This window comes from Atta colombica, unplaced genomic scaffold (assembly GCF_001594045.1).
Source record: "Atta colombica isolate Treedump-2 unplaced genomic scaffold, Acol1.0 scaffold126, whole genome shotgun sequence".
Taxonomy (NCBI): domain Eukaryota; kingdom Metazoa; phylum Arthropoda; class Insecta; order Hymenoptera; family Formicidae; genus Atta; species Atta colombica.
In genome coordinates, this window is record NW_017259213.1 from 4,460,358 (window position 1) to 4,484,051 (window position 23,694).

The 23,694-nt window shown below is 35.7% G+C and overlaps 1 protein-coding gene across 1 annotated transcript in view; it reads right to left on the minus strand.

The window, feature by feature from the left end:
• The window catches only part of LOC108684136 (cysteine-rich motor neuron 1 protein), a 271,145-nt gene that overhangs the window by 89,144 nt on the left and 158,307 nt on the right, over positions 1-23,694 (minus strand). Inside the window, exon 5 of the mRNA XM_018188249.1 lies at positions 10,632-10,763. Coding sequence (XP_018043738.1) covers positions 10,632-10,763 — 132 coding nt within the window. The remainder of the gene's footprint in view (positions 1-10,631; positions 10,764-23,694) is intronic.

Genomic DNA, 23,694 nt, shown 5'->3' on the forward strand with positions numbered 1-23,694 from the left:
TTGTTTGTGTGTGTGTGTGTGTGTGTGTGTGTGTGTGTGTGTGTGTGTGTGTGTGTGTGTGTGTGTGTGTGTGTGTGTGTGTGTGTGTGTTACGAATATCAATAGATGAACGCACCTTCACTATCGTATATTCTTTTCCGTCGCATAGAATGAATTTTTCGCACTGCAATCCATCAGTTTTAATCGTTATTGGAATATTCCTCTCACTATTTTTATAAAAGATTTAAATCTAGGTTGGTAACTTGATTCGCGGAGTATGTCACTGTCGAGAATAACTAGAAAGTTATTTGCGTCCCGAGATTTTTTGAGATTAAATCGAACAATAAACTAACATCGACATTAAATTAGTAGAAATATATCTGTTATACTCTATTCGTTTGCAATGATTCTTGACACATTTATACAGCAGCACCTATATTTATCCATATGTTTTTATCTTTAATATTTATGTTAAAGATTTATGATAAAGATGTATAGTTAAATTGGAAGCTATTCTATAATGAGTATACTATATGTTCGTATTTCTTGTAATAGCAATTTATTACATAAAACTTATTTTTACTCCCGATTTTTACTGCTGCTGAAGGTTGTTAAAAGTTAGCTTTTACAATATTAAAGGATTTGAAAATTATATTTTGCAATATATAGATAAAATACTTGAAAACTATACTTGAAAACTATATTTTGCAATATATAGATAAAATCTTATTTAAATAATTAACTCAAAATAAATTAGAATAATGAGAAAAAAATTGCTTAAGAACTTCCTATAACAAATTGGAAATGATTTTGTGGAGATATCTAAAAATTTAGCTAGATATAAATTCGAAAATAATTTTAGACCATCAAAATAATTATGTAGGTGTTGCTCAAGTGAGTTACTAAAATTTCAAAACTGTTCACAGTATTCCTCATTATACTTGAGTGTCCTACGTAATAACTTTGATAGCCCAACAAAATTATTTTCAGCTCTATCTATATTTACATAATCTAGATTTTCAGATATTTCAGCAAAATCTTTCCGTGCAACCGTCGCACACATTAATAAATTAATCAACCACTAATAAACAGGTTCAAGAGCGGCATGTTCTAACGAGTCGCGTCCCTTTAATGTTCCCCGAGCGACAATGATCAATGACATAACAATCCCATGATAATTCCCCACGGTTAACCATCCGTAATAGCGCGACTTATGGTGCGTGACATGGCGCGGTAATGAAAAATGACAAGTGTTTCCCCGCATTTATATATTATAGGGCAATTCTCAAGAGCGACCGTTCTCCCTTTCACACATAACAAAAACTCAGAACGGGACAAAAAAGCGGTCTATTACGAACGGACAGATGGGCAAAGAGCCATGAGCATGAGCATATGCCAATGCCGATAAATTATTATCGGTAAGCGAACGAGATCATCATCACTTGAAAGGCATGCGAATGGTATTCGCGAACATCGTTTGGTCTACGTGCGATATAGCCGTCGATGACCATACTTGAATCTGGCGAGACATGAGAGTAAGAGAGGCAGAAAGAAAAAGAAAAAAAGAATTTTAAGTTGTACGACCGAGCATCTTCGAGATGTTCGTCTCGTTTCTCGTGGGTGTAACACATTACACAGAAAAGAACAAGGTATACAAAAGCCCGCTACGTAACTAACGTATCGACTAATATCCTCGTAAGTTGAGTTACGATGACGCATGTTGACCTCACGTTTAACTGCTTGAACGGGTCGGCAAGAGCCAGCCATCATCGAAACGCGATGAAGCGCGAGCTTTTCATCCTTTACCGTTTGTCACGAGTCGGTATCGCAGCGGGAAAGTTTAATCGTCGGTCGCTAGAAGCGAGCTATAACGATCCGTTGTAAATCATTTCACCGTCAGCGAAAACGGGGCTGTTTTGATCTTTGACCTCCCACCTGCTGAAGTCAGTCGAGCATTAGACGATGCAATTTGTCGTGCGACAGAATTTCTTACTTTACAAGTTGTATAACAAATTCATAGATAATCAATAAATACATCAAATCAATGTCATATTATAGATGCTTATCTCAATAAGAAATACTTGCATATAACACATTTACTGTTTATATGTATCAGACATGAACATTTTTTTAGATAGCAAAAAAGCCAACAAAAAAATTTGTCAATTTTATTTAAAACTTCTTTCGAAATTTTAAGATGCTAAAAAGATACATCATCATGAATCAATATTGATGATGATTCAAGTTCGAGGAGATACAGCGATCTCTTTGATCACCCGAGATGTTTCCAAGAAACTAGTTGAGGTCAAAGGTGATTTCTTAATTAGCAGTGGCGGCAAGGCTTTAACAGATTGCGAGAGTTTGGATTGCGAGATTTTACTATTCGCTAATTATGTCGAAAATATACAAACGGCATTACACTCACGTTTTATTTGCTTATTATAATGTATGTAAATCTGTCGGCAGTGCAATGTGTTTTAATAAAATATTTGCCTAACGTTTCGCGGTCCTAGGACTTGCTTGTGTTTGAAAATGGATACGTAATTACGGCGCAACGAAATTTGCGAAATGGAGCAAATGGCTGCGTTTTCGTTTTGATAGCGAAGAAAGTTAAGGAAAGTTTTTGTGAGTTTTATACAATGAGAGTCGAGTGAACTCTTTGAATTAATTAGGAAATCGAATACGTTTCGTCGCTTTTTAACTACAATGAAATTGGATGGAATTGCGATTGGAGTGCGGTAAACAGATGAACGTGATGTATATTGATATATCGTTGTGTTAACATTTATATTAATATTGATACTCGTTTGTCAATCAATATTTAAAAAAATGATATACACAGTGAATTATAGGGAATTATACTTCACGACATATTTCGATAAAAACGTCATTGTCTGAAATTTCATTGGGAAGCGCGAATTGTGTGTAGGTCGCAACACACGAGTGTCAATGCATTCTCACGTTGATTTATCCCAGAATATAAAATGCAATTGACATAAAAAGCTTATCAAAATATAACAGGCGCGTCCCATCGAGTTTACCGAATGAATATTAACCATCTTGTTACTCTCCCATTTCCTACAGAAATGCAAAATACGCAGATGGGAATGAACTACTGTAAATAGACGTAAAAGAGCTTTTATCCCGCGGAGAGTCAACTTCAAGCGTGCATTTACTTTCATCAAAAAGTAAATGCTGATTTCTTAATAAGCGGCTCCTTCGGTATCTATTGCTGCAAATCGTGGTAAGCGTAAATTGTAATTCGTTTTTTCAGAAAGACACAGAAAATAAAATAGAAATAGATATCGTATTTTCAACCAAGTGTCCTAATAAAAAAATCTATTGGCTCTACCATCGAATACTTTCGGATCCAACAGGATAAAACTTCTCTTTTGGTAATTCTTTTAGTCTTTCTCCCTCTTTCTTTCAAGAGAGAGAGAGAGAGAGAGAGAGAGTCGACCGTTATCGATGTATCCTTAATTCATATTCGGATGCGAGCTGCGCATCCACCTATTAATAGACGTTTGTCTCACGCTTAAAGATTCTCGTTCGCTGGCACACGAGTGTGTTCGACGATAACACGCGATTACAGATGCACTCGTAACGAGGCGATTTACGGGACAGCGATAACGAGATCGGTTAACCAGCTTTGCCATTAGCCAACCGGACGTCTGTCGCTTTGTTGCGCAATCTGTTTCATTTTGCTCCATTGCTCTTGCGATCGAATCTTAGCGATGATTAATGATAGGAAGTTTTTTTTTTTCAATTTACTGTGTAATTCTTTTTATATTCGAGCATGGGTGTAGAACATTCATCAGCCTGTTGAACTCATGTTTATCCAAGTTTCTATCTAATCCTATTAAAATATCACTTTTACAATTCATCTTCATTTTCTTGTAAAACAATGGAAGATAAGTTTTTGTATCCATTTCTAGCATTATTTTAATAAAAAGTATATTTTTTTAATATCATGTAACTATGGTTATTTTTAAAAAATCAAAAAGAGAAATTGCTAAAATTACGCAAGTTATCTGTCAGTTATAAATACTTCAGATTCGTTTAAGTTACCAGTTTACTCCTGATACCGATAACGGGAGATTATCGCCAATAAAACTTAGCGAATAGCGCAATTAGCGAGCAACCTGGAGATTATTGCTACGTAATTTCGTCGGGTAGAGTGGGAAGCGAGATGTCGGAAAAGTCGACGAATTCAGATCGCAAATTGTTGAAAGTGGGCGACCTTCCGTGAAACGGACCGAACTTTTCCCACCATCATCCCACCATCCACGACTTCTCATTAGCTTGTAATTAATGGCGGTTTATTTTTGCGGTAAGATGCCGCTTCCTTGAATCCGGTCGGCTCGAAGTTTCCACGACGGATTTCTAATTGCGACTGCGAAATTAGAATAGCCGAATCCCTCTCATAATCACGGGAATAATGTCTTGCGTCTTTATCTTTGAGAGTTTGTATGTAATCTAATAATGTAATGTAATAATTGACAAGTACGAACTTTAAACTTGAATACGCATGATAAACTTACATAAGAAATCTGTGAAAAACCTAATGTTTTTTTTTTAACGTCTGCTTACATAATTTTATGTTATATCATCTATTTTAAATTCGTATATTTTATCATTAATCATATGTATATGATTACGAACGTCGCGTAAGTATCTCAAGAATCTACAAATATCTTATATTCCTTCCACATTTAATAAGAGAAAAACTTGAGAGAAAGATATATATATATTAGATATTTATAATGTACGTGATGCGAATAACATTTCGTCTCATAATATTTGGTCTTGGTGGCCTCGTCGCGCTGTCGTCCTGTCCAGCGTAATGTTAACACACAATGGCCACAGAGATATTATGACATTTATCGCACGGCTAGCTGATCTAGCCGCGTTTTACGTCCTATATGGTTAATATAACACAGGCGCAACACAACTTTTCACGTGCGCGTCCCGTGTAATACGCGACCTCGCACACGACAACATGCTGTACGTCACAATACCTGCGGTACTCAACGGACAGGAAAGACAGTTCTCTGTAAAAGATATAAAATTACATTCTTTGCAAGTATTCTTTTTTTTTTCATTTTTACTTTTACGAACAGATTCGATTTATGAATAAAAACGACTTTCTATTTTAATTATTATTTTCGTTTATAAAAGATAAAAAGTTTAAATTTAACAAAGTAAATAAAAAAAATTAAAATACAATACAATTTAAAAAATTGAGAGTTTTTCAGCCTAAAAAGAGAGATAAAAAGTATAAAGACACAAAAAAATAAGTTAATGTAATTAATAGAAATGTTATTTATTTGGTGCTTAATAGTTTATACTGTTTCGTTCAAACAATTGGAAATTTATATTACAAGTCTCTCTCCTACTAATATTTTAGTTTAATTGGAGTTCCAATAAACTTGCGATACTTTCACATACGATGCTTTCATCGCTGAAAATTATCCTTTCGTCAGTTTCTGAAGATATATATTGATATCTTATATATAGATACATATATATATGGAATATATGGATGGCGTGGCGTAAGCCGGTCAGAAAAGTTTACCTCGTGTATATACTTCCTCCATTTTATAATCCGAAGCAAAATATTATTTCCACGGTTGATCCAATGATGTTATATCATTATGTACCGGCTGTGTTTCTACGTAATCTTTTTTAGTACATCAAAATTTATTTAAAAACTATATAACTGAAAAGAGTTTTTCTCTTTTCCTGAAAAAAAAAAAAACTCTTTTCATCTATACAATTTTTAAACTTAATTTTTTAAATTATGTCATTTTAAGAATAAAAGATACATGTATATGTATACTCTCGGCATACAGTTTTTAAATATATTGTACTCCACTATAATGGATTGTATAAACATATAAAATCCTCTTCTTTAAAATAGCTCTGTTTATAATAGCTATGACTAGCCAGCAAAGCGGATTATGAGCGCAACAATTATAATTATTTCCGAGAAAATCATAAATATAATTCTCAAGAACTTATTATGTGATTCCACAATGATTATCCGTGTAACGTATGTGACAAAAGTGGTCGCATATCACCGCAAAACGCGAATCGTTTCAGAAGCAATTCGCCCGTTTGCAGTCGAGGCGCAGTTAAATGCGTCAGAAGATGTTGCGAATCGCTACGAAGAGTTGTTACAAACTCAAATTCTCTCCATAAATAATAACAACTCGTTTAAAAAAAAGAGCGTTAAATCAAATTACGAGTTTCTCGAGGACGTTATCCGTGAGAGGAAACAAATGCGACGATCATAAATGCGATATGCTCCACGCAGCTAATTGCGCGATTTCCACGAACAAATTTGAGCACAGGTTATAGTGTCGTTCCGGTAGCAGTCTTAATGACGAGTATCACGCTCGGTGTGGTAATGCAATCAAATCCGTGAAATAATCGTTAATTAAGACAAATCACCACGCGTCAACTTTCGCGTGTTACGACGGTTTCCGGCGTGAGGTGAGTAATAATGATTAATGTCACGCCCGAGATGTCGATGCGCGAGAGATTAATGACCGATCGAGACGCAAGGAGACAAATTTAATTGGCGGCCGATCCCTTCGAGACGAAAAGCGCATACGAGGTATGACGCAACGATGTCCCGGCGTTATAATTGAAATTTATATCGATGAAGATACCGTTCCATGAGAAGACTGCGACCTCGATATTAATTAATGTCAATTATCATTTTTATCAATGTTACCCGGTGTAAAAGCTGGTCGAATAATTTTTCGACCATCATGCCGCTTGCAACATCAAGTCGATATCTGCACCTTTAATTGAAATATCGCTGCATAACGAATAAGGATACAGATATACTCTTCATAAATAGTTTCGAAATGAAAAGAGAAAGTATGCTCACTTCTCTGACCTAAAAAAGTCTTGTGGAAATTATATTAGTTTATTATTACGACTGATCGATATTTCGCTACGAAGAATATCAAATTTAAAGTCATTAAGAGAACTGACCTTTAAATATTTCATTAAAAAAAATATTATTTAGATATTTCTTGTTCCAATTTTTCATTTAACATCGGTATCTTTTTTCTTAATTATAAAACAGGTTACGTCATTTCGCGTATACTTTGGAAATCATTGGATTTGATTCAATTTATTCGCGATCGATTATTCGCATACCAATGAATCACAATCTAAGATAAATCACATCTTATCGCGGGTATGTCTTAATGAAAGCACAAAGTCCGGGACCGGCATGACTTCGACCAAACTATTTTCCCGAACGCATATTTTCGTAATGCACTAATGGAATTCGCAGCTGGATGTCCGTGAAATGAAGAAGCAGCAACGGAACAGCCAGTATATCAGAATGCCTCCGAAAAGTTTCACAGACTTCGCTCATTGAAAACACAGTTTGCGCGACTCAGTAAGCGATGATAAAGAAATTACATCGTAATAAAGTATTAACAACATCACCGTTCACAAAATGAGGTGATACGACCTTTATAATATATCATTAATATTAAAATCAACTTTTAATATTCTCATTTAGAGTTGCAAAGTTATCTCCATAAAAATAAGATAAGAACCTCTTTGACGGCAAGATAAAAAAAAGGTTGAAATAAGGATTAATCATCATCAATCTAATTTTAGATCACAATTTTAATTGAATCAATTTAAATTTAAAATAATCAATATGGTTATTTCAACATTTAAATATTTTTAAGAAATACAGAACGTTATTCTCATGATATTTTTATCTAAAATTCTACAAGGAATAACAAACACGATTTGCACTGTAACAATAACGTCGCACCTGTTTACAAAAACGTCAACAATTTGCTACAACTTGCACAACGTTTGTGTTCTACAATAACCGAATGTTACATGTTCCCAGGTTTAATAAAGAGATACTATGGGATTGACATTATGGTTCTCTCTTTCTCGATTCCTCTCTTCATTCCGCTTCCCATACTCTCTGTTTTCATAACGCAGTCGGGAAATCCATTTGCCGAGACTATGTCAAATGCTGGACGAGGCGGAGGGAAAGAATAATGTGTATTTCGGTAAATATTTGCACGGTGGGGTTTTAGCGAGTAATCTCTCTTGCTATTCTTCTCTTTATCTCTCTATTTCTCTTCCGAATGTATGCGTGTGTATGTGTATGTATGTGTGTGCGTTGGAACTATATGCATTAGCCGCGCACAGAATATTTGTTAGTTGGATGATAAGGCCGCATTCCATCGCGCTGAGGTACATATCAGCATTTCAAGCACTCAAAATGATAACGCTTATCTCCCGAGGACGAAGATGTGATGTCGAGTAAGGAAAAAGTAAAAAAAAAACAAATAAAGAGAAATATATGCAAAGCACATCGAAAAATCTCAATCTAGCTGATAGAGTAATAGAGAAAGAAGAGGAAGAAAAGAATTATAGAAAGAGAGAGAGAGAGAGAGAGAGAGAGAGAGAGAGAGAGAGAGAAAGAGAGAATTTGGTTGAGCGAATAACGTAATTGGATAATCGTATTTTCCGCGGCAAACGCAGGACACCCACGAAACGTCTCGCTTAAACGTTTCCAGGCCAACGGCACCATAAAAGTTGTCGGCCGAGCGCAATAAATTCGCAAGTAATATTCTTTTGGGAAGTGAAATATATTTTGTCGAAGCATTTTCTCCATACCGTAGTGGCTCTCGTATCTCGCAACGCAATAGCCTCATGCTCTATACAGTTTATACAGCCGCTGTAGCGGCTAGTAAATTCAAATTTGGCACTGCGATGCGGATTAACGTGACAGCCAAAAAATTGGCATGTCGAAACGACGAAAATGTTTGAAGAAAACAAATACTACAACGAAGATTGTACAAAAAGTGTTGTTTGTGCATTGAGGAGACATTTACAATTTATACATACGATTTAAAGTTATTGTAATTATTTGTTCATAACGGACAAAATAGCAAAGTTATCAAATAACAATCGTATAAATTAAACTACATGAATTAAACAATTTTCTCAAAGTTCTTGAGCGTTGATTTAATACATTTTAAAGTTACGCGCAAAACTTGAAAGAGCTCGACTCTCGCGCGATATCTCGGTCATCTCAACTAGAGAAATTATGATTGAATATTTTACGATTGCTTATCCATTCATTTATATATTAAGCACTTAGTGAAGTTATTATATTTTCGTAAAATTTTAAATGCTCTGTTTCATATTTCGCAAGAGAAACAAAATACATTTAGTATTGAACAATGGAAATTTAATTGATATTTATCACATTTTGATACTGATAACAGTATCAAAATGTAAGCACATGCTTCAATTAGTTTACTAATGAACGCAATAAATATTAATAATAGTATCAATATTCGTTATTCGAACTGCTAATAATTTCAATATAATGTAACACAAACTAAATTTATTAATATACGTACAAAAAAAAATTGATCATTAGCGAGACTATGTTATATTTCGATATAATTGCACGTATTATTAATATAATTACAAACATTTTGTAAATTATCTTTCCGATATATATTGTAGCAGAGTCTCATTCATGAGAAGTTACTTCGTAAGTTATTATGATGTTCAGAGTTTTAGTTATTCTACTTATATATAGGACGGAAGTCCGATAACTATATACTCGAGTCGGATGTAACTATATACCCGAGTTCGCATAAATCTGTTGCACTGACAGTGCAACCAATGCGTTCTATGGTGAGATACTCGTAAGATACTTGATGGGAGCTATTCTTACATCGTATACCACGGACATTATCGACTTCGAAACAAGTTTTCATTGTGCGCGTTTATATCGGGAGGGAAGCCATGTAGTTTGCGGCATCACGTATAAAGTTCGCCGATAGTCGAAAATTTCAAAGACGGCTCACGATTTCCCTAAAATAGCTGATTAAATTAATGAAGTAGAATGTTCTGCCGTCGTCGAACGAACGACTACACCTTTGCCGGAAACTTCTTCGACTACGCGACTACGCATTCATGCTCTCTCTACGTCGTACGCTCGTTGCTCGCTAAGTCAAACAACAAATATTGTTTCCGATGCGAGATTATATCTCTACAATATTATTTTCAAGAAAATATTTGCTCACTCAGCAAATAAACGCTCACTTGTTTATTTAAACAGTTTTTCCTCCTTTACAAATTTACATTACCGTTTCATGTTACGAAAGTTCGTAATGTCTCGATTTAATTGACAAATATTTCAAACATCAGTTAATTTCAAATGACATCTCTTTCAAAATCTTTCGGATTATTTCTCATGTACTACATCTGTCGCGCATCAATGAGAGTTTTACTTGGGGAAAATCATCGCTTAAAGCGCGACGTTAATTCTCGCGATCAATTTCAATTATGGACGACAGACACGTTGATCGGCGGAAACGTCGTACGTGCGCGAGCAGCGTGATCGGCAGACACGGTAATTATAGAGGAAATACCCATGAATAACATTACGAGTCTGCGAGGATAATACGCATCGACGGCTGTTTTCGATCCAGCAATCATTGTTTCATTGCGCATCGTACTTGTCAAAATTAATCACTATTATATCGGATATGCGTGGTGCAAATTAGACGTAGACACGGAAAGAGAGAATAGAATGCCGGAGGGTTGATATTAATTCAACAGGTTCTCTCCCTTACCTGTCCTAGCGATCTGCGTGCTCCTTGTGGCCCTCTCGTCGTCCTTCCAGTCGCCGTCGTTCCATCTCGATTCTTTTCTCTCGCCCACCTGTTCTCGATCGCCCCGCGTCGCCGACTCGCCGAACGACGTGCCTGGAATAAATTATTAATCGTATTCCGATCTGTCCTTGCACTTTTCGCCCCAGTTTCGCCTAAGTTTCCGTAGAGCCAAGCGCGCGACCACCGCTACGATTTAATTAAACGAATGCTCGATCGCAACTGTCGATTGGACAAAAACGTGAATTATTTTGATTCGCGGCATCGATAGTGAACTATTAATCTTAATAATTTTCGCTAAGAAATGAACGTTCCGATATCACTACTTATCTGTCACAATTTTGTAGTAATATATAATAAATTTAATTAATTTTATAATGAATTTATTATCGGTGCTATTGGTAACGGTGTTCAAGTGCTGCTCGTAAAAGGATTGAAATATTTTCAATTTTCAGCAAATTACCTATACTTAAAGACTTTACGTAAGAATTTTTTTCAGAGTAAAAAAAAGGAAGATACCTCGTAATAAATGCTAAATTAATTTTTTCCCTTGCGTAAATCTGTAAAATTTGTATTCGTTCGAGGACAGTCATTTCACCGGAGAAAAGTAGGTGCGACAAGCATAATTAAATTCTTGTTAAAATAACCGTTGTTTTTCGGAGCGCGTAATGGTGGCATTTTAAAGTTAGAGTAATTAAAAAGTGGCGCGCGCGACTGGAGTGTCCTATGCGGAATTACGCAGACACGATGTCATTTACACACACACACACACACACACACACACACACACACACACACACACACACACACACACATATACATATATAATAGGCTTTTACGAAAAATGTATAACGCGAAACAGTTCATGCCGAGCATATCCTAATCATACAGAGTCGCGTTACGTTTGCAGAGCTTTCATTTACTTCATAAATTTGCATTTAAAAAGACACCACGTATATATACATATATGCGAATGCGTGTAGCAGTTAGTTGTTTAAACTAATTATTTTGACTGCGGCTGTCAAAGCTAGTCAAATTATAAAAGCTATCAATTTATCGCGGATTGAATTTGCGTTTTATAAAACACAATTTGTATTCGAGGATTCGTGAAGCAAACAAAAAAAGTTGTTTATATTTATCATCGCTCTAACATTGGAATATCGAGATAAAGTAATAAAAAAGGAATATTAAAAATTATCTCTCGAAAACAGCTAATTTCACGAACGATATAAAAATGCTTTCTATCTCGTGGTTCAACTGACACCGCGGATTCACATATACGTGTGCCGTATTTATCATCGCTGTATGCCTTATGGATATTCGCGTAACAGAATAACACGTAGGGACAATATATCGCGTGTTAAATCGCCGCGAGTGCAATCGGAGCGAGTTCGAATCGAGCGACGTAGATACAACGTGGGTTGCATTTCCGTCTCGGAGCAGAACGAGATCGAGATTTATCGTAGTCTACGTGGTGGAGCCAAGCTAGAATTAATGCAACGTTCCTCCTCTTCCACTCCCCCCCCCCCCCCCCCCCCCCCCGAATCATTCTCCGCGGCCGAGGTGCTTTATTCCTCGCGCCCCGTCCACGTTTTTTCCGTCTGCCAGTGCCGTGAGTGCGTTCGATCGCCGTGCAATGATTTAATGTCGTTACGCAAGCGATTCTGCGATAACGGCCATCGTACCGTTGTGTGTAATACCGGCTGCCAATTGCTCGCAACTGGAAACACCACTGCGACGAACGTGGGATATTAAATCTCTGCGTGGCTGTAACTTTATTACTTCGATACTTTGTTGCCTCGCGTCGGAGAGAAAAATGCGAGATATAACAGTAAACGAAACCACTCGGTCGACTTTAAAATATAAACGGTAAAAAAAATGAAAAGGAGGAAGATTAAAAATCCTTAAATTCAAACTATTTACACTTTGCAATTGGTATTTGCTGTGTGTAATACAGATAATATAAATAACCAGGTTTAACAAACGTTACTTTTCAATTACTTTGCCGTTACTTTTTATAATAAACGATTTTATGACGATGTTGCAATTTTTATTACGTAACGTTAACTAACGCTAAGGTTGCTTAAGTTAGAAGAGTTACTTTGGAAAGTAACTCATCTTCATTACGCGTTTCTTACTGAAAAAAGTAATAAGCAGTTACAAGTAACGAGTAAAAAGTAACGCATTACAAATTAGGAGTTTTTTTTTTTCAGTAACGAATTTTTCAACTTATTACAAGTAACGATTGATTTTTTTAATGTTACCATTACCATCATAAAAAATTCACAATGTCACTACCAAATCATTATTATAACAAAATAATGATCAACAAAGCGTTACTTGCCAATCCTATAAACACATATAATAACACTAGAAAATTTAAATTAATCAACAAATTGCTGATCGAGATCGCATCAAAAGATTTAGACGAAGACTTCATGGTATTATCGCATTTCCATAAATGGCTGCTTGCGCGTGTAATTTCATCGTCGATGCGTCACGACTTTTTAAATAAGAGTTCTCTTAGTTCTTCTTTGCTTAATGGAGATCGACATTCAAATGATGATCGATATTTTTTATTACGATGATTCACAGTCGCCGTGGAATTCGCTGGTCACAGGATGGCAAAGCGATAAACATTGGATGCACGAAGCTATACAAATACACTGCTCGTTTCGTCGAGAAAAATAACCGGCTGCTGGCGAATTTATTCGATAAACGAAGACACAATCGCATGACATTGTAACGCGAATTCTTGCTCGACTGGCGTCGCCGTTCGGCGGAAATGCATGCTACCGGCACGGAAGGAAATATCACGTAACTCAGCTTGCGGGAATAATAATAAACTAAAAAATGAAATAAATGAAAGTTTGGTTCAACTTTAAAACTAGCAACTACGTGCAAAGGACGTTATATCTTTTAACAATGAAATATACCGATTCTTATATACCGATCTATCATAGATTTCACGTTGAGATATATGTAACAAGCCAAATATTTGTGTTGGCACAACAGTACAAGGCTTTTATTACCAAATATATCACATTATATTCGTATAAGATTACTTTATTCGTATAAGATATACTATATATAAAATTACTTTATAAGATTACTTTAAGTCTTATTATTATCGAATTATTAATATTCTTATAAAATTTTATTAACATAAGAAATTCGTAAATTGCTTGGCAATTTAATATAACATTACTATTTTAGTACTTTTCTCTGCTTTGACCGAAAATAGGATTTTTCTTTCTCAATTTGATTGATTCATATAAGATTTAAGCTTCTATAAGTAAGATAATACTATATTCCTCGGGTGCTTTACAAATAAATATCTTCCAAAACAGAGGTTGAAAAATGCTGTGACTGAAGAATGTATATTACATGCTTTAAAACATTACAAGCGCGGTGATATTGTAACAAAATATCAACGAAATATTACGAATAAAGTAGTCGACAGCTAACGCCAGTAGTTGATAGCCATAAATCTTGGAGTATTTCGCAACGGACAGATTCGGAGCAGCGACGATGATAACATCGGCATAATGGTGCGGGTGTGCGCGGGAAGAAGATGCATCGTTTACCGTCGCCGCGCCTTCTCGTTCGATGTCTTGGCGAACGCAAAGTCGAGCGTTTACACGCGAAAGAATGCGAGGCCGAGGAAAGATCGTCCCATATGCGCCAGCGAGGAAGGTGAGGCCAATCTCGTCAGTCAGCTGAGCAAAGATTGACATCACCGCCGCGTGCCGGCGCGCTGATTCATGCTTATTCGGGAAGAAAGTGCTCAAGACTCGATAGGAAGATGGGGATTTGAGTAGCCCCGGCGCGGCAATCCGTTTAGATCCGTCAGTCTGTCAATTAAAATACCAGCCTGCGGATTACGTCGGCTTTCAGTGTGCGAGAGGAGCGTGGCTCTCGTATATTTGCGTAGTTGATTAGTATAGACGCACGAGCGGAATGAGATGCGTCGAGTCATCGGTGAATTTTGGCGCCGACGATTGTTTACGAATGTCGGATACCCATCACGAATCACGTAACGTTGAATTTTCAATATGGACAGTCGTAGACACATGAAAAATACCAAGAGAGAGAGAGAGAGAGAGAGAGAGAGAGAGAGAGAGAGAGAGAGAGAGAGAGAATTTTTATTTACCCATGTTAAATATAATACCAAATGTGTGCATACGTAGGTAACCATCAATTTTCAACGAATTTTCGACTTTGCGTTGCCGATTCTCAACTTTCAAATTACAAAATTGTGAAATGTAAAAAAATTTGAATTATTTGAAATATACCAAAATTTAAATATACTCAATCAGCAAATAAATTTATTGTGTAAAATCCGCTACCGATTTATACCTTTCACTTCCGTAAATTTTTGACAAGCTCTTTATTAACGATGAATAATAGCGAGTTAAAAATCACGGTCCATAAATGCAGTACTTTGAACAGATAATTGTTTAGTGCAACTGCGCAAATACAATAATCGTGAATATCAAATACAAATTAAAATTAAATGTTTATGCGATGCGTAAAGACATGAGGAAAGTCATCGCGGTCGCCACATTCACACAGCTTGCAGCAATAAACGGTGTCATCACTCCCGTCTTGATTTACGATTAATTCGTACGATATATCATCGTGCACGGATGCGTTTATAACATGCACATTCGCAGGTGCACGGACAAATGCGATGCAAAATCTTGCACTCGAACTACGTTGCTTGCTCAAACGGCAAGCGAGTAGATAAACGAGTTGTTTCTACGAATGAAATATGCGAGGAAGCACAATAAATACTTCGCACCAATAAATTTTAGCATCATTAAAGTCTCGGTGCGTCGGAATAGGTATTTGAAGATCGCGCGTCAAATCTTAGCACAAACAAATTTGAAGAAGCGTTACTTCTTAAATCACCTTGCAGGCAACGCAATGAACTTCGCACATCGATATCAATAGCGTAATCATATAATCTAAAAACACACATGCTATTTATATTCCTTATAAATCTTTGTATTCCAACATTTATCTTTAAACAATAAAATGGCAGTTAGCGATGGCAGGATCGTTTAAATTCATCTATTTGAATTATTTAATTTATTTACGATCTTTTTTCCCCTCTATTATGAAGCGTTTATTTAAATGTTGACGTTTAAATAACTTCATGTACATCGGCGTGATGTGAAAGAAGAGGAAATTAGAATGACAGATTTAATCTCATATTTCCAACGTTGCAATACTCCAATTAATTCGCTATGCAATACGCGACGATGATGAGTGGCCCTTTTTTGCCAACCTTTATCGATGATTAAACTAAAATTCAATTTTCTGTTCTTTGCAGACGCAATTAATCGGAGAGATAACAGAGTTCCGTGACCTTTCTGTATTTTTGAACCACGGATATCTCCGCGTTTGAAAACGGTAGAAGATAACCACGATTACAGTAAAATATTGCTTACAATCGAGATCCTCTCGCGAGCGTATTTCCGAACATCCGAATACACGGATTAAGGGCAATCTGGATTATCAGCACAACCAATAAACGTACAATCGATTATCGGGACGCCCCGTATTTACAAGCGCCCTACCTGTATTAGTATTAAAAACGCGGCATTATAATAGCGCGTAGCAGTCGATATTAAAAAATAAAAACTGGCGATATGTATGTATTCCTCTTGTCAATCTCACTTTAAGTATTCATGTCGTTTTGTTACGAATAATATTAATTTGTTGTTACGAATAATATTAAATGAAAACGTTAGATCTCGGAGATTTCATTGCATACGCATTAATATTTAATTAAACGTATTAAAACATTGCAACAGATGTGAATTGGCCCGAGACGTATTACGCAAAATTTAATAAAACGTAAAACGAGCATATATTTTAATACAATAAATAATATACATTGTGAGTAATGAACAGTATATTTAACATTCACAATATCTCTCGATTAAGCGAAAGAATTTGTTATTTATATGTATGATTCTGTTTATACATTAATGTGGAATATATAGTATCGAAAATATTTTTCTTTTCGGAAGAGCAATGGAATGTGCGTATATACGCGGCATGTATTCATCATATTCCTAATTCGGAAGTCATTTTAATTCGACTTTCCTTTCCGCGAACAGCGTCTCAATTTCATTTTGTTGCGGAACAATGGATAAATTTTACCATCTGTCAGCAAAACAGCCGACAAGAATCGCCGGGGTTCGGGAGGTTCTTCGTTTTCGAGAATTCGTAGATTGTCCACAGCCACTATTGATTTCGTGCGAGACGAAAGATCGCTTTCGAGACGAGCAACTTGCTCGAATCACATTCAAGTGATCCTAACGCAAGTAAATTGAAGCGATTAATTTTGCCATTGGCCAGCTGCTGGTACACTTTTTTGTGCAATGTATCGATGCGTGCATAAAATAAAGTTTGTGCTGTCTAAACAAAAATGTTCTTCAGAGAGGCATGATTCGATTCGGTTAGTGTCATGAATATTCCAATTCTTTGAATTTCGCGAAGGATGCGGGCTGCACAAACAATCGGCACCGTTCGTCTTTATCTAGAAATACTATGCCAAAGCTACAACAGTTGAAGATATTAGGGTGGACCCTGCTAGTTTAAGGCAGCAGAAACTCGCAGGTATAACAAATCTTCGAGACGCGCTTAATCCTTTAGTGAGAATTCCGGAGTTTCCAGTAAATAAAATACTTTATTATCTCCTTTTATTTGTTTCATTCGTCTAATTTTATTCGAAATTTATCGTTTTACTTTAGTATATTCCGAGTAACAACGCATAGCTAATTCAAGAAAATATTTTGATCACATTATCAAATATTATTTTTCATCATCCGAAAGCTGTGTTGTAATTTTCTAATTTTAAATATTACTAGCATCATTATATGCCAGAAATATAACTGCGCACAATTCTTAATCTCACACACATTTTAATAATGACGATGACACACATTGAATAATGGGCTTCGACAAACTTTATTCGAGATGGCTGTCCCCGTTCTATTTTAATCGCGTTAACCTGTTCAATCGCCATTTTCTCGCACGCCTCGAACGATCTAGTTCTGCTCTGTAAATTAACTCTTAAACAAAGAATAACTCTGAACCATCAATATTGCACAGCATATCGATCAGCGCAATTACTGATAAAATAATATCCATCGTAGAAAACGCACTCAGGTAGCTTAACTGTACTCGCGAAAAAAATTGACCGAAATAGAAACCGTTCAAACAAAAACAAAAATAAAAATGAATCGGCTTATTGGCGATCTATTTATATCAATGATAGCTACCTGTTCGATTGGTACGTTCTCTTGGTAAATTAACGTGAATCAAATACTGCAGAATCTGAATCGTTGACACAGTTCCATGTCGCTCGTGACATCTTCTCTTCGAGAAAAATAATGCTTGAAATGTAAGTGATAAATCATCTCAATGTCACTCCACTTCATTCTTATACCCGACCCACAGGCTAAGTCCTCACGTTAAAACAGACGTCAGATTTGTATAAAAACGATAAGTAAATAAGCATATGTCCACGAGGGAACGGTAGTTGGGTGATAAAAAACAAACCGCGCTCGATCGTTCATAAATCAACTTATCGCCGCGCAGCTTCCGTTCGCGTGAGATAACCTACCGCGGACTTACACTCGCCACTCGCGATGCGTGCGTTATCAATGCGCACCGATGGACGTCGATCGCGATCGGATTTCGCAACGCGTGCGTCGCGTGCGGGAGAATGTGTTCTGATACATGTGTTACCGCGAACATATTATCGAGGCGATGAATGAACGAATGTGCCACGTGTGTGCGTGCGGTGAGGAAGTGAATGGACGGGCTTGAGACTCGCGTGCGTATTTTGGTGAATGCGTCACGCAGAGCCCCGGCAACGCACGAGGAATGCGCGATGTGCATCGCCTGCAGAAACAAAATCCACGATCGCTGCATCCGGCGGCATCGTTCCTCCGCTCCGTCTCGTCTCACCCGTTGCACGCAACTATAAATTGGCACATAAATTCGACTAATCTGAATAATAACGCTATCTCCGGTTCATTCAAGATTACGGATTCCTTTCCAGGTTACGCTGATATTGTTTAAAAGAAATACCTTTTAACTCGATAATATATAATGCGACGCGCGTTCGATTATCTGTAATGTATGCTTCTACAATTCTCACTCGGCGTAGAAATATAATCACGTTTCGTAGAACATGTAGTTATATGTCTTATCGATAATGGAAAAACTGTCACGCAGTACGATTTTATTTTCCGATGAACGATAATTCACAAACGGCTTTAGCCTCTTAAATTCACGTCGCAGCGAACTACGGAGATAAAGTGAATATAAAAAGTGTATATCCCAATAACAATTTTAAGATACTCTTGAAAATTGATAGAAAAGTGGTATTAAAGAAAATCCAAACTTTTATCATAAAGTATACATAGTTTGCCATTTAAATATCTCGTATGTCTATTATAAAAATATAAATTTGATTATATTCATATTTAATAAAAATTTAAAATAAATTTTATGTAGCTACTGTTAAAAAATATAACGTTGTACCAGTATATATTTTATTCTATTTATTGTGTAACTATTTCGATATCGAAAATTTCATTTTTTCCAGCCAATCTCATTTCAGTGCTTCGAGATCCCTAGATATTATTATCGAAATTTGCATTTCCGTAAACTTCTGTAACCCTTTGGAACTTACTTCGTAGAAAGTGTGCATAAAATGGTGGCTACATTCGTGAAACAGTGCGATCGTTTCTTGCGCGCTTTTCCGCTTGCTCCCCATCGCCTCGTTTTTTCGTTTGCCAACTGCTACCTGTCTCGCTGCTACGCCGTGCACAAGTCATTCCTTTATTTTCATTTGCACGTAGCTAAACCGAATTACCTTGGAAACAAGCGCCGTGAAAATGACTACACGTCACATACATGTACAATTAACGAGGTGAATTTGAAGGATGTTGAATTTAGAAAAACATGATCGCGTATTTACATCGCGATTAAACCGATTCTATCTATCTATCGATAAATCGTGTGACATTTTTATTGCTAAGCGACTACTTGGCGATCTATAATTTCATTTTTGTGAGTATTATAAAATTTCTCAAATAATTTTAAAATTATTTATCAGCCAGTGATGTTTGGATTATATATTGGATTATATAACGTTTTAAAACGTTTTTGTGTGGAGTTCTCTGTATATTCTGTTTCTTCAGCAAGTTTCTTAGAATGCAGAGAAAACAAGTACAGAAATTTTCTTTCGCATAATACATGTCATGAGTTATGTAAAAGAAAATTTATACCGTATATAATTATAAGGATCGATCATCAATTCAAATCTGCAAAAATTCTGCAAAATTCTGCACGCTGTCTATCGCTTGACAATGGAACGAAATAACACAGAAAGTGAATCAGAATATAGCTGATTGATAAACAACGATCCACCTAGCGAGGCCACTCAATGCGGAAAGCAAAAAAAAAAACGGAATGAAAGCCAAAGTTGGAGTTTCGGCTAGCGACTCTGAATTCTATCTGACGCAGTGTGTGCGTCAGACGTCAAGTTCGACTGGCACGATATTTTGATGTTTACGGAATGAATGGAACTATACGCCGAGCGGACAGCTTTACCGGTTAAAAACAAGCGTAAAACAAACATCAGATTGCGCGACACTTGCTTCAGCGATTGCTCGACATTGATCAACAATACCGCATCGATATTTACGTTAGGTGGACTTTTTTGTTATAACAATAGCGATGCTACAACTTTCTGGGGGAGAATAAAATCGATTAATTTTTTATATAAAAAAAGTAATTATAACATCAAGAATATTTAATGGAAATTTAATGGAATAAGATTAGTCTTTTTTAAAACGTTTATACTTGTAAATTCCTGTTCTTACTCAACGTGGCTATTGCAAAGAATCGCTACTGCAAATCCAAATGTATAAAAAGTGACTTCAATATAATGTCTGTTATTTAGTTTTCCGTGTAAAAATGATACTATACACTTTTAAATCCGCATTTGTATGCAGTATACTGCGTTATTTTCGTATAGAAAACTAATCGCACGCATATATTGAAGTCACTTTTTACACACTTGGATTCGAAGTGCTCAACTAATAATAATATAGTACCACCCATAAATCGTGACATATGCGATTCTAAGATCTGTATGTATTCTATAACGCGGTGGATACAAATTATAATTAAATCGCAAAGAAATTAAACCAAATTATGAACTGTGATTCTCGCGAATCAAATAGAATACGCGCGCGAACATTTTCCTAAATTAATAGTACCAACGCGCGTAGTAAAAATTCATGAGTCGACCTTACGATCTTTCTATAGAAAGAGGCTCGTCGCGCCTTTTAAGAACGTTCCACGCTCCGTCGCGTTTGCATACGGCGACGCGAAACGAATGAACACGGTTCTCATTCGGGCGAGAAAATAAAGTGGCAGTCTGCCAGAGCGGCGCAATTCGCTCTTGCGCTCACAACAATTCAATTTTCACACTTTCAATACGCAGATTTCTACAATGCTCCGTGTGTAGGCCGCCTAAATTCTCATCGTAGCTTTCCATCGAAATGTCCGAAGAAATCAAACTATCGCAATTCGGAAAAGTGCAACGAGAGTGCAGAGTGAACGTGATAATTATAGTTTTATCATTCAACATTGAGCCTCCTCATAATTATTGTGAATGTTTGAAGGGATAATTGATTACTATTATTAATATTCTTGGATTGTATAAATTCATGTAGAAATAATATATGATTCTTGTATTTTATATCTTTTAAATATTGTATGCGGTTTTTAATCTAATAGCATTTCTTTCATTAATAATTTATTTTAATGATAGATACATGAATACATGAATACGTAATTATGCAGTACTCATCACTGCTATAAATCCCATATAACAATGTCATATTTTGCAATAAAATAATAATTTATAAATTATTGTCATTATTAAGAATTTAATAGGAGTTGTTATTATACACATCGTGGCTTCGTGTGAGAGCGCTCGGTTTGTAGCTGACAAGTCCCGAATTCGATCCCTTGTTCTATATATACGTTCAGATCCATGTATAGATTTTGAAGGTTGAAGAAATGAAATGAATTGCATCGTCCATAAATATATTATTTTATAATTATTATACATATAATTGCAATTATTACGAAAGTATTAATTTATAAATAACACTAATTTGTAAATTTAAAGAAATTAATTTTTTAGTAATCCGCGAAAAAATGAAGATCTTATCAATTATGACATTTAAAGGATGGTATATGAATGAATAAACGATTTTTCGATAAATCTGTACAATCCAATATAAAATCAAGATAATAAACTAAATAATATAATTCATTTTAAAGTTATATTAGATGTAGTAAAACGAAATCCATTATTTTTCCATTCAATTTCATGCAAAAATAATGGATTTCTTTTTACTACACCTAATATAATGACTGATAGCTAGAAAAAATAAAACTTCCACAGATATATATTCTTTAAATCGATAAATCTACTTTTTTAAATTCTTTTATTTTAAAATTTCTATAAAAAAATCCTTTTCTTTTTCAAACGCATCTCTTGTCTTCTATTTAGATGCTTTTGTCAATATTTTCCGGAAATATATTACGTGTACACAGTGACACATGCGATCTGCACGTGCAAACGAACTTCATATTTCGCGACGGTTATTCCGATGGAAAAATTATGGACACAGGCCGGTTTTGATTTTTCTTGCGCGCAATAAGTGTAGTTCGCAAAGAATATCGTACATATACGATATGTATATTTCTATGCGACAGGCCTTCTATAAGTTTCAAACGAGTATTGGAACATTAATTATATTGATGAATAGGTACAGACATTTTTTATGAACGACCAATACTTGATCACATGACCGAAATTCTCGGATAATACTCACTCAGATATAATTCGCTTAATAATTTAATTGTTTAACTCATAATTCCACGTTTAAAGTTAATAATTTCTAACGACAAAATTATAGATTTAAATATTAGCTTCTCGTAGTGCGTTATTGGATTGGCGATATATTTATATGGGATAAATTATCACATATCGCGAAGTTAGTTAAAAACCGATAAGGGAATAATAATAGCTCCGACCAAAATTTGCGTAAACTTGTTTTATAGGCAACCGGGTTATTTTATCGCAATTCAGTATCTAGGAGAATATTGAAAGTTCCATATAAAAAAAAGTTCGAGCGTGTACAAACTTCCATTCTTATTCCATCAAGATTGTTGGCCGTTCGATCGTCTTGTCTCGTTTATCCTCGTCTCATACAAAGAACACCGCGGAGTCACGCGATAAGAACATCGAGGCGCTTAATCGGCCGTAGGATCTAAAGCTTTGGTAATTGGAAAAAGAATTTGAATTGCTTCGTGCTTGCGGCGAAAAGTTACGCAATCTGATTTGAAGTCAGGAATACAGCCTTCGGAATATAGGCGTACATGCGTGGCGCGAACGTGCGTATAAATCACGAGGTATGTCATAATCGGTCCGCGACGTTGCAATTAAAAATAGAATACGCATATAACGCATATAAGCGAACTTTAACGCGCCCATCGAAAGCGTGTCCAGCGCGTTAAAAATATACGGCGTGTCGTTGCTACGCGCCCGAATAAATATAACTGGACGACTTAAACACGAAAATGAATTTTATTTTATAAAATGAAGAGCTGTTTCGCTGCAGTGGCACATGCAACGTTCAAACAACTTTTCGCTAATGCGGTAAAATTATTGGAGCTTCAATATTTGTTCTCATAGTTATGAAGTTGTTATAAATTTCCGATCTTAAGTTTTAGCGAAACACGATTTCGCTTTAGTTAACTTAAGTAACAACATTATCCTATTATTACAATATTTTATGCGTTTAATTTTATATACTTTCGATCATAAGATCGGCCAATGTAAAAATACAAAGACTGTTCATATTTTAGAACTTTCAATCAGAAATGATTCAATAAAAGATATATATATATATAT